Source organism: Astyanax mexicanus, chromosome 8 (assembly GCF_023375975.1).
Source record: "Astyanax mexicanus isolate ESR-SI-001 chromosome 8, AstMex3_surface, whole genome shotgun sequence".
NCBI classification, from domain to species: Eukaryota; Metazoa; Chordata; class Actinopteri; order Characiformes; family Acestrorhamphidae; genus Astyanax; species Astyanax mexicanus.
The window spans coordinates 3,292,335-3,304,595 of record NC_064415.1 but is presented as its reverse complement, the minus strand read 5'-3'; the positions used below and the strand labels follow the sequence as shown (position 1 = coordinate 3,304,595).

The window sequence follows — 12,261 nt, the reverse complement described above, 5'->3', positions numbered from 1 at the left end:
AGTTATACACCCGAGAGAGTTAGCGCGAGAGAGTTAGCGCAACGCAGTTATACACCCGAGAGAGTTAGCGCAACGCAGTTATACACCCGAGAGAGTTAGCGCAACGCAGTAATACACCCGAGAGAGTTAGCGCAACGCAGTTATACACCCGAGAGAGTTAGCGCAACATAGTAATACACCCAAGAGGAGTCACACATCTGAGAAAAGTAGTGCACATAGCTTACCTACCTTCTATAGGTAACATGCATAATAACATGTCAAACAGGTAACTGTGTGTATTACCTGTTCAAGGTATCACACATAGTAATACAGTCCTCTCCAACGGTATTGAAACAGTGAGGCCAATCCATTAATATCTGTTGTAACCTCATTCACCTGGTGTTTGTTCTGGTGCGTTACTCCCTTCAGTCTCCTCTTCAGCAGGTAACATGTGTTCTCTGTAGGGTTTAAGTACGGAGATGGAAAGTGTTTGGGCCATTATCCTGCTGTATCTTTCTTTAAAACTGACAGACATCATGTTTTTGATTTTGTAGACTTCTTCAGAGTTTACCTTACATCAATGAAGATTAATGAACTCGTCCCAGAGGGAGCCATGACACTACCTCCACTATGTTTCACAGATAAGCAGATCTTTTCTTACTCCAAACTTTAGCCTTTCTATCACATTTGTACATGTCAGTCCATAGGCTTGTCTCTGTTCTTCTTTGTAAAGAAGAGGACAGCTTGGCTATTAGTGGTCTATACTTTCATTCATGAAGTCTTCTGTGAACAGTAGATTGTGATATATTTACTCCTGCCCTCTAGAGGTTGTTGCTGATGTTACTTATAGTTGTTTTAGTTGTTTGAAATCTGTTACATAGTACACCAGTGATGACTTTCTTCTTCAGGACATTCCAAACGGTTGTAAATTTTGTGCAAATTTGCAAAAAGTACTGCATGTAATAACAAATGTTTAATAGGTAACATAGACAGCATCACCTGCAATAGGGTACCATACAAAGCAAGACACACAATAGTGTATACATTAATCAGGGTTAGAATTATCAGAGTTCTATACAGTTAACTCATAGCCTGGTTACTTGGACATTTTGAGCCACACTCAGATTCTGTATAACAATAACAGTGAACACTTCTAGATGCTAAATACTCTCTTTTTTTCCAGTACTGTACAGAACCATTTTATAGTGCAGTATTAAGCCCCTCCTCTGGTCTCAGCCCACTTTCTGATAATTTAATGATGTAAATGAGCTGCATAAAGAAGACAGCAGAAACAGCAGTTTGTTAAAAATTCTATATTTACATTTTTACATAATATTGAACAATATGAAACAAATAAAATACACCCGGATTCTCCCGTACGCTGTTAGAAATGTCCCGCCCACAAAAATACAAACCAATAAATTAGATTCACAGATCACTGAAGGAAACGCACAGCCCGCGGGAAACGGCAGACGATCACATGACCTGCGTGGTCATCAGTCTGAACACAGGGAGGCGGGAGGAGGAGGAGGAGGAGTGGGTCGAGGCTCAGTCCGTCTGTGTGTTTACCTGTACGTGTGTGTGTGTGTGTGTGTGTCAGACGGCGGTGGTGTGTTTGATGCTGTGGAAGCTGATGCGGGTGGGGGACGTGGGGATGGACATGGCTCGCGCCACTCGAACCCGCAGGGTGTGGTTATCCTGCCAGCGGTGCCACCGCTTCCTCGCTGCAGACCGTATCTGTAACAGGTAACACACACACACGTACAGGTGTAGTTAACACACTGATAACTAGCAGCACTTCAGTACACCTGTAACATGTAACACAATGTAATGCATATACATGCAGCACTGTAATATATTAGGATTATATTTTAATCACATATAGAAACGCTGTGATGGATAACACTGCAGCACACCTGCAACACACTCCTCATAAAAGGTATCACATGAGAGAGAGAGAGAGAGAGAGAGAGAGAGAGAGAGAGAGAGAGAGAGAGAGAGAGAGAAAAAAAAGCAGGGAAGTACAGAAAGAGTACAAGAGAAAGGATGAGTGAAATGCAGAGAAAGAGAGAGATAAAAAGAGACGAATTCAGAAAGAAAGAAAAGCAAGGAAATACAGAAAAAGGATGAGAGTGAAAGAGAGAGAGTAACATAGTGAGGGAGAGCAAGAAAGAAATACAAAAAGAGGGAGAGAGAGAAATAGAGAGAGTGTGAGCGAGCAAGTAGGTGGAGAGAAATGTGGAGAGATACAGTATGAGAGAAAAGATGAAAAAAATACAAAGTAATAAAATGGAGAAAGGGAAATACAGAGCAAAATACAGAAAGAAAGAGTGTAATACACAAAGACAGGGCAAAAGAAATACATAAAGAAGGAGACGAAGAGAGAGAGATAAATAAATGATAAAAGGGAAAGTAAGAAATACATAAGGAAAGAGAGAGAGAGAAGGGAAAAGAGTTAGAGAGAAACACAGAAAGAAAAAGAGGGAGATAGAAATACAGAAAGAGGGAAAGAGGGTGAATTTGAGAAGGAAATTAAGAAATAAAAGGGAGGGAAAAATACAAAAAAGAAAGAAGGAGAAAGAAATATAGACAGAAAGAGAGAGATACAGAAGAAAGAGGTTGAAATACATAAAGAAAGAGGGAGAAACAAAGAGATAAAGAAAGAAATAGGAAAATACAGAGAGTGTAATACATAAAGACAGGGCAAGAGAGATACAGAAAGAAACGGGGTGAAACACAAAGAGGAAGAGAGAAGAGAGAGAGAGAGAGAGAGAGAGAGAGGTGCATATAATCCATACTGACTGCTCCATCTCATCTGAACATACAGACCAAATACCTCTGTGTGTGTGTGTGTGTGTGTTCCCTGAGAGAAATGTTTTGTGGGTAAATGTATTCACACACACACACACACACACACACACACACACACACACACACACACACACACACACACACACACACACACACACACACACACACACACACACACACACACAGTCTTTATCTCGGTGAGTCAGCTGAGGTGAGGGAGAACAGTGAGCATCACATTCAGATCAGATGATCTGGAACTGTTCAGATCCTCAGACTATTATCATCTACAGTACCTCTCACCAAAACACACACTACTCACAATTATCCTCTGAGAAATCATATCAATTATATCTAATATACACATACATATTTCCAAAGTAAGGTATTCATACCTCTTTAATTTTCACATTATACCCACAAACTTAAAATGAATTACTAAGTGAAAAGAAAATGTACCTTGAATTAAACTGAAAAGTGTGGTGTGCATTTGTATTCATTCCCTTGTGCTCTAAATAAAATCCACTTGTGTGTAAATTATTCTCTGTATAGCTGCAGCTGTTCTGTGCAGGGCTCAGGTGTGTGTTGGAGGACACTGGAGTGTTCCTTGGTTTCCACAATGCTGTTCGTGATCACCAGACAAAGAGAGTAAGTACTACTCTAACAAAAGAGCCAAGAGGCCCATGGTCACTCTGGAGGACCTGCAGAGATCCACAGTTTATGTGTGAGTAATTATTAGTCATGAACTCTTTGAACCTGGCCTTTATGGAGGACTTTTGGCCTCAATCAAAACTCTGTGTGGCAGCAAATTAAACACACTTTTCCCACTGTGAAACATGGTGGTGGCAGCATCATGCTGCTGGGATGCTTTTTTTTTTTTCTTCAGCAGGGACAGAGGGAAGATGGGAAGATGGATGGAGATAAATAGTGGAAGAAAACCTGTTGAGACCTTCCAGCAAGACGATGACCCTAAAGATAGAGCCAGAGCTACAGTGGAATGATTTAGACATGCCGCTGTAACTGAAGCAAAAGGTGACTCTACTAATATGGATATAAGGGGCTGAATACTTTTGCATTTCACTTCTTTTTTTTTTTTTTTTTGTAATTTTGAAAGCCACATATCATTTTCATTCCACTTCACAATTATGTGCTTCTCTGTGTTGGTCGATCACAAAAAAAAATCTCAATAAAATACAGCTCTGGAAAAAATAGGAATAGGAAATCACTTAAAAATGATGTTTTTCTTTGATTTTACCAAATTAAAAACCTCTGGAATATAATCAAGAGGAAGATGGATGATCACAAGCCATCAAACCACCAAACTGAACTGCTTGAATTTTTGCACCAGGAGTAAAGCAGCATAAAGTTATCCAAAAGCAGTGTGTAAGACTGGAGGAGGAGAACATGATGCCAAGATGCATGAAAATAACTGTGATTAAAAACCACCAGGGTTATTCCACCAAATATTGATTATTTCTGAACTTTATGAATATGAACTTGTTTTCTTTGCATTATTTGAGGTCTGAAAGCTCTGCATCTTTTTTTTTGTTATTTCAGTCATTTCTTCTTCATTTTCTGTAAATAAATGCTCTAAATGAGAAAGTTTTTATTTGAAATTTGGGAGAAATGTTGTCTGTAGTTTATAGAATAAAACAACAATGTTCATTTTACTCAAACATAAACCTATAAATAGCAAAATCAGAGAAACTGATTCAGAAACTTTTAATATTTTCCAGAGCTGTATATTTAAGTTTGTGGTTGTAACAAGACAAAACGTGAAAAAGCTAAAAGGGATAGTGAGTTAAAGCCCAGTCTGAAGGACAGTAGTGATGGTAACGCTGTACGTAAATCTAATAGTACTGTTATCAGATAAACAAAAGCAGTGTGTAAGACTGGTGGAGGGGAACATGATGCCAAGATGCATGATATTAAAACTGTGATTAAAAAACATATTTATTCCACCAAATATTGATTATTTCTGAACTCTTAAAACTTTATGAATATGAACTTGTTTTCTTTGCATTATTTGAGGTCTGAAAGCTCTGCATCTTTTTTGTTATTTCAGACATTTCTCATTTTCTGTAAATAAATGCTCTAAATGAGAATATTTTCATTCAGAATTTGGGAGAAATTTAGTCCATAGTTAGGTATATAGAACGTTTATACCTATAAGGAGCAAAATCTGAGAAACTAATTCAGAAACTGAAATATTTTCCAGAGCTGTATATAATAAGTTTGTGGTTGTAACGTGACAAAACGTGAAAAGGTTAAAGGTTAAAGTGATGATAATGCTGTACGTAAATCTAATAGGACTGTTATCAGAAAGCCAGAGTCCTATCAGACAGCGTTTCCTGCAGATTACAGCGTTTCTGAGAAGATCTGATAATAACAAATCTGTGCTCTTCATCAGGAAATTGGAGGGGGGGTTTCTCAGGATCATAAGCTCAGCTCGTATGATCTGATGAGAGACCTGCACTGAGCTTTATCAGAGAGCTCAGGAGAATTTCACTGTGTTTCAGAGGGTCGGGTTTAGACTAATCCCGGACTCAAATCAGCCAAATTACTGTCCCTGCTCACAGCCTCCCCCCGGACTGTGTTTACTTATTCAGAGCCTGTGCTGATATCTGTCCTCTGCAGCAGATAGAGATGATTAGAAAGGTCCTCTTCATATTGAAGGAGGTTCAGGGTCAAGAATTTCATTTGTTGTATTGTTAGAAGAGGCTGAGCTGGGACACGGATCAAAAACATAAAACACAAAGTGGTTATGCTCATCACAGGCTTATACTGTGTAGTATTCAATATATCTGATCATATATTCTGTACTGTTCAGGGTTGAGTGTGTACAGGGCCATCTCACAAAATTAGAATAACTTTGCAAAGTTACTTTATTTCAGTAATTCAGTTAAAAATGTGAAACTCATATTTGTTGATGATTTTGGCTTACAGCCAATGAAAACCCAAAAATCAGTGTCTCAGAAAATTTGAATATTATATATTAAGACTAATTGATACTTTTGGCAGTGTGGGCAGTGTGCCAAGTCCTGCTGGAAAATGAAATCCGCATCTCCATAAAAAGTTGTCAGCAGCAGAGGGAAGCTGTAAGATATGAAGTGCTGTAAGATTTTGATTTTAGACTTGATAATAAAACACAGTGGATCAACAGCAGCAGATATCAGACATGTCTCTCCAAACCATCACTGATCATCAGTAAATTTTACATTTCATTTGAAGGAAATCAAGGGATCAGAGTCTGGAAGAAGAGTGGAGACACACACAGTCCAAACTGCTCGAGTCTAGTGTGAAGTTTCCACCAATCAGTGATGGTTTGGAGAGTCATGTCTGTCATCTGCTGCTGTTGATCCACTGTGTTTTATCATCAAGTCTAAAGTCAGTGCAGTTTTGTTTTCCCACAAAATCTTACAGCACTTCATATCTTACAGATTCCCTCTGATGAAAACAACTTTTATGGAGATGCAGATTTCATTTTCCAGCAGGACTTGGCACACTGCCCACACTGCACACCAAAAGTATCAGTTGGTCTTATATAATATTCTAATTTTCTGAGACACTGATTTTTGGGTTTTCATTGGCTGTAAGTCATAATCAATAATCAACAATAAAATAAATAAATGCTTAAAATAGATCACTCTGTGTTTAATACATCTATGTAAAATATATAAGTTTCACATTTTGAACTGAATTACTGAAATAAAGTAACTTTTCAAAGATTCAATTTTTTTGAGATGGCCCTGTATACTGATTTATACAGACAGTACACTATAGTATTAAAAATTATAAATGGTACACTGTATCAGAGCTGGTTTATGGAGAGCTTGACACATAGTTAATATATAATATATTAACAGTAATTTTTTGTAAACTTTTTCCCATTTTATTTCCTCAATGATCAGAAAATGACTGAAAGCCACTAGAGGGAGCCCAAGATTGAGTCCAAAATGAATGAGAGTGAATGGAGCTAATCAGCTGCAAACTCAAATTAAAAATAGTATCAAACCACTTGGCCAAGATATAAATAAATTCAGTGTTTTTCATTATTTTAAAATGCTCTGCGTTGTAGATTAATACTGAAGTGATCTGAGCTATGAAGGAAACATAAGGAATTATTATTTATAGCTATATAGTATATTTGTGCAGATGTACATTTAACTATCTATATCATTTACCAGAATTTAAAATGTATTAGATACTTTTTACTTACTTTTTTAAATCATGCAATGTGCCCCATCACATTCTTTAAAATTTACATTTTTGCTGCTATATAACTCATTGATATATACTTTTTTAATCTAAATCTGTGATACTATGTATCAAGTTTTTTTTTTCCAAATGTTAATGAATAAAGAGAATGAAGGTCAGAAAATACAAAAAAAAAAAAAAAAAAAAAATATATATATATATATATATATATATATATATATATAATTTTAAAAACTTTGAAAGTGTCCTCAAATGGAGGTCCAGTCACCGCAAAGACCATTAAAAACATTATAATGATAATGATGGAACTGGCACTCATCAGGACCGCCCCAGGAAAGAGCAGTGATTTTGTTCTGTGAGTTTGCAGCCTCAGAAACTGCAGTATTTTAGTTAGTTTAACACTTTTTTTTAAGTTACTACATGCTTTCTAATGTCTGATAATTAACTTCACTATTCATTTACTATGTAGGGAAAAAAAAGCTGATTTTTGGTTGGCTGGTTCTGTATGAATGAATATTTGGATGTATTTTCTGACAGAGTGTGGTAATTATTAATGTAGATATGATTATAGATGATGATGTATTTGAGGAATTAGACTGAGATCCTTCATCAGCCTGATCAGATCATCAGCCCCAGGCCTCTATTCGAGCTCATTAAACTCTGAGAGCTCTCTGCCGGGCAGATAAAGGGCTGGGGTGGGTAATGATGGGTATGGATGGCAGAGTGGAGCCGGGGTGGCCCTTTTTATCGGCAGGCCGTCACCCCGTTCCTCTCAGGCATGAAATTAGCCGGGCTGTTGACTCACCTCTCCGTTCAGGAAGCAGTAGAAGACCGAGACGAAAAAGCCCTGCAACAGAACAACAGCACACAGTTAACCCCCACCACACTGTAATCTTTATACACCTCACTTTGCTTCATCTTACAGCTTCATTCAGTATTCCTCTCTCAGCTCATTCACAAATACTGATATTTACAGCTTCACAAGTCATAATCAGTGCTGATAATAACAAACACAATATATGATAAGATTATATTCATTATATCTGACACTAGTTACGGGTCAATTTTTATTTTTCGATTCTTTGATGCATCTCGATTCAGACCTTCTTACATATAGCTACACATTTTCCGTAACGGGTAAAAATTGTAGAATTCCACATTGTTAAAGCTCCACTAGGTAGGATTGAGATTTTGTGCTCGTGGGCTCCCCCTACAGTTGTAGAGTGTAATAAATGTTTCAGGCGGATTAGTTTCTCTTTCTCGTTTTCTGGATTTCACAGACATATTCGATCTCTTTCCAGCTTCTGCCAGAGTGTCTGTATGTTAGTTTGTAAAGAATGAACCAGTGGTCCTTGTAGAACTGTTAGAACTAAAGGTCGGAAAGCAGGTCGCAGTTCTCGCGGAGGAGCGTTGGTCGCGGCCGCCTCGGAAAACTTACAGAGTCTGGTTTGAGCTCAGAGGAGCTCCGGCACAGACACGAGAGCACCGCTATTCCTCCTATTACACCTCAATGCAGCGCTGCAGTGAGTTTCAAGCTGTAATTGTCGTACCAAGTTTGTCTTTGTGGGAGCGTTTGTGTTTAGCTCAAATGCTAATCCTAGCTACCTGTGGACACAATCACACACTCGTGCTTCTTCCTCTTTCCTAAGTTAGCTCTCAGTTAAACTCAGTAGTTTAGCACATTATTATATTCTCTTATAATCAGACATATATAAGGTACTAGAGATCCAGACTAGAGTAAAAGTACAAGTACTCTGTCAAAAAATGACTTGAGTAGAAGTTGAAGTGTTCTTTAAGCTTCATACTTAAGTAGAAGTACTTAAGTATTGCAAGTAGTTTATTTAAAAAAAAAGTTTCTAGTCAAGTACTACAAGTAAAAGTACAAGTATTGTGTTGTGTAGTTATTAAAGAAAAAGGTCAAATGTTTGAATATCATATTGTTTATATATTTTTTTTGTATGTTTAGACTACTTATTTTTTGAAAATCAACCCGTGCGCCCAAACTGTAATTACTGTGCATGGCAGTGGATAAATAGCTATTTTCTATTTTATTAAAGGTGAGGAGACGGAACTCAGAGATGTGCGCCCGGACGGGACTAAAATTACAGTCTGAGAAACACATACATGGTGGTTTTGGACAGGAATAAAATCAGAGAGAAATAAAAGAAAAAAATACCCCAGAACCCCCTAAGAAACTAGTATGGAGGACCAAAACTGAGGAAATGAATGGGAAATAAATGAATGCAGAAATAAATCAATTGGGAAATAAATAAATGTGGATATATATAATTAACAAATGAATCAAAAGACAAATTAAACAATGTTAATAAAGAAACCCATAAATAAATGAAGATATTTATTTTTGTTGTATATGTATTTATTTTTATATGAATTATAATTATTCTTAACTGTCTTAATCAACATATTACTTTTACTGAGTGATTTACTTATGTTTTTATTTATTTAATTATTTATTTGTAATTTTGTCAGTTTTGGTCCTCCATAAATCAGGCCCAGTGTCTAAATCAGACCACACCTGTAATTATTTACATCTGTCTAAGGCATAATTGCATGCAGAGTTTCACAGTAATCAGATATGCAGTCTTCCCTTTTTTTTAGGAAGTGAACTTTAAAAGAAACCCAGCATATTTTGAGAGAAGTGTGAATTCTGAACTGCGTTGTTTGAAGGTGGAAGCTGTAACCGGAGGCTCGCTCGTTAAAGACTTAACTCCCCGATCTCTCCAAACAAGGAAACCCTGAGTGCAGCTTCCTGGAGCTGAAAATAACTGGCGGAGGATACCGAGTGTGTTTTAACTGGAGGGCAAGTCTGGTGGAGCATCAAAGCATGCTGGGAAATAGCGTTCTGGGGGGGAACTGAACTAGTTTTTTATTTTCCACCTCAAATATTCATGAAACTGAAGAGGAGGAGGAAGGGGCCAACGCTACAGATGGTTATAAGAATGAGAGTCTGAGTGATCTGGACAAACGAATGATGATACACCAAACAAGCGTAGCATTATAACTGTCTCTAATCATCTGCTGTTCCAATAAGCTTCTGCAACGTCTCAAGATTTCAATCCAGTGTTTCATTAATTTTTCACCAAGATCTTGCAGCAGCATTGATGATGGTAGAGTCTGACCACTGCACAAAGCAGCTCTTCTCCATCCAGCACATCCCAAAGATTATCAATGAGGTTAAGACCTGGACTCTGTGGTGAACTCTCTCTCAATCCATGTGTGAAAATGATGATCTCATGCTCCCCTAGCTATTTGTCCACTGCTGCACACCGTAATTACACTTTGTGTGCAGCGTTTCCACGGAGATCCATGTTAAAACACAACAGCGAGTGGAAATGGAGGAGCTACTGAACGCTACTGATGTCATGTGACCGAGAAATCCTAAACACTCACTGTTGTTCCAGTTGCAGTCCGGATGCAGGAGTTTTATCACTGAGTGGAAGTGTGAAATATTTTTTACAGACGCCCCCCTGAGAAACTAATCCCATCCACCAATAAATGTCGCATTAAAACGCACTCAGAGGAAAGCGCCAGATCCTCAGCTCTGATACATCAGCTAACAGACACCAGTACCGACCAGCATCACAACTGTATCCATCCAGAAACAACATGGCCAACTGTACTCTCTCTCTCTCTCTCTCTCTCTCTCTCTCAGACTCCGGCTGCTGATGGAAAAACAGCATAACCCAGAATATAAACTGGCTATACGCAGATCACAGTGACTGCAATTAAGCCCGATTGGAGTACTGTGCACCAGATTTTATCAGTCTGACAGGAACCAAACTCTTTACTTTTTAAGCAGATTAAATATTTTATCTGAGACCAGCAAAGTCCAGTGAATATATATAATAAAATAAAAAATGAAATGATAGTGATTCTGTGAGCAAAAAAATAATGAGGGACACTTTATCCTATTTCCAAACGTTTAACTTTTTGAATATTATAGATCGAAATGCAACATTAGATCCTTTAACTCCATGTCTTTAACTTTTTTTTAAACAAAATTTAACATAATATTCATTTGTGTACAGTTCTGATTTTTATTTTATTTCATTTTATTTATCTCTTAGCTTCAACGGCTTTTCAGTGCACTTTATTCCTTTAGTACTTTTTAACTATATTCTTATTTTATTTACAGTTTATAGTATGTTCCAAATTCCTTGTATGTGGAATAAAGTGATTTTGATTCAGATTTTTTTTTGTTGTTGTTGTTGTTTCGCAGATTTGATTGGTCTGTGGTTGAGTGTGCGGCACTGTATTGCGTCTAACCTCCAGAGGGCGTAAATCTGATCTTTACAGAAAGGAAAAAACAATTTGAACAAAACGCATTTTATTAATATTTGTGCACACTGAGCCTCTGGGGTGCAGAAATGCAGCACGACTGTGTTTGAGGGCATTACCCACAGCTCACCCACACAGTGTGAGTGAGACTCTACTGAGAGTGTGATTACCTGAAATGGATTTTTCTCTATTTCACCCCTTTTAATACATTCTGCCCTTCCTGCATCTCTCTCTCTCTTTCTGACTGTACCTCTTCATCTCTCTCGCCCTCACTCTTTCAGAGAAGTTAAATAAATAAATGGATAAATCCTGGATGATTGGAGGATGAACTCCCACAATGCTTTTTTAACAGAGGAAGGTCAGATTCAGGTGAGAGGCAATAACACTCTCAAAATCCCAAATTTCAGTTCAGAATTTCTGATCTACTGCCTACAACCACGACCACACACACAGAACAGCCTGTATTTCAATTAATATCAATTACCAGACACTGAAATTCACTCCCTATATTTTTGATCCTCTATGCCGGATATAAGATGAAATTGAGACGGATGGGTATGGAATTTCTACAGGTTCCGCATGGATTAGGGATGCAACGATTAGTCGATATAATCGGCAATGTTGATTATTTAAATTTGTCGAGTACAAATTTCATTGTCGACTAAACGTTAATTTGTAACAGTACCACATTAGGCAAAGTGCTTGAGGCAGAAGCTCATTGGGAGATAAAGGGTAAATGGAAATGTTAGTGCTTTCCACGTTTAAATAACATTCAGATATTTAAATGCCATTTATATCTCATGTTTTGCTGTTTTTGTGACGGCAGAAATAATCGTTGACTAATCGAAGAAATAATTGTCAGATTAGTCAACTACCAAAATAATCATTAGTTGCAGCCCTAGTATGGATCCTGCAGAACATTTCCTTAACCACAGATGTTGCTACAGCTTGGCCTGT

General features: G+C 37.6%; 1 protein-coding gene and 1 long non-coding RNA gene across 7 annotated transcripts in view; one reads left to right on the top strand and one right to left on the bottom strand.

Annotated features, from left to right (window-relative positions):
* Positions 1–1,549: 1,549 nt before the first annotated feature.
* LOC107197140 (corticotropin-releasing factor receptor 2) overlaps positions 1,550–12,261 on the bottom strand; it is a 240,909-nt gene continuing 230,197 nt past the window's right edge. For both annotated transcript variants that reach the window (XM_022686204.2, XM_022686202.2), the window contains 2 exons: positions 7,811–7,852; positions 1,550–1,716 (listed from right to left, as the gene is read on the bottom strand). In XM_022686204.2, coding sequence (XP_022541925.1) covers positions 1,576–1,716; positions 7,811–7,852 — 183 coding nt within the window. In that variant the 3' untranslated portion in view covers positions 1,550–1,575. The remainder of the gene's footprint in view (positions 1,717–7,810; positions 7,853–12,261) is intronic.
* LOC111196814 (uncharacterized) lies at positions 1,640–11,215 on the top strand. 5 transcript variants are annotated; one of them, XR_007440531.1, is made up of 4 exons: positions 1,640–1,725; positions 3,340–3,435; positions 3,637–3,819; positions 9,625–11,215. It is a non-coding gene; the product is annotated as an uncharacterized LOC111196814 (long non-coding RNA). The 5 variants fall into 5 exon arrangements; XR_002652257.2 differs by having other exon boundaries at positions 3,340–3,511; XR_007440529.1 differs by having other exon boundaries at positions 1,643–1,725; positions 3,359–3,435.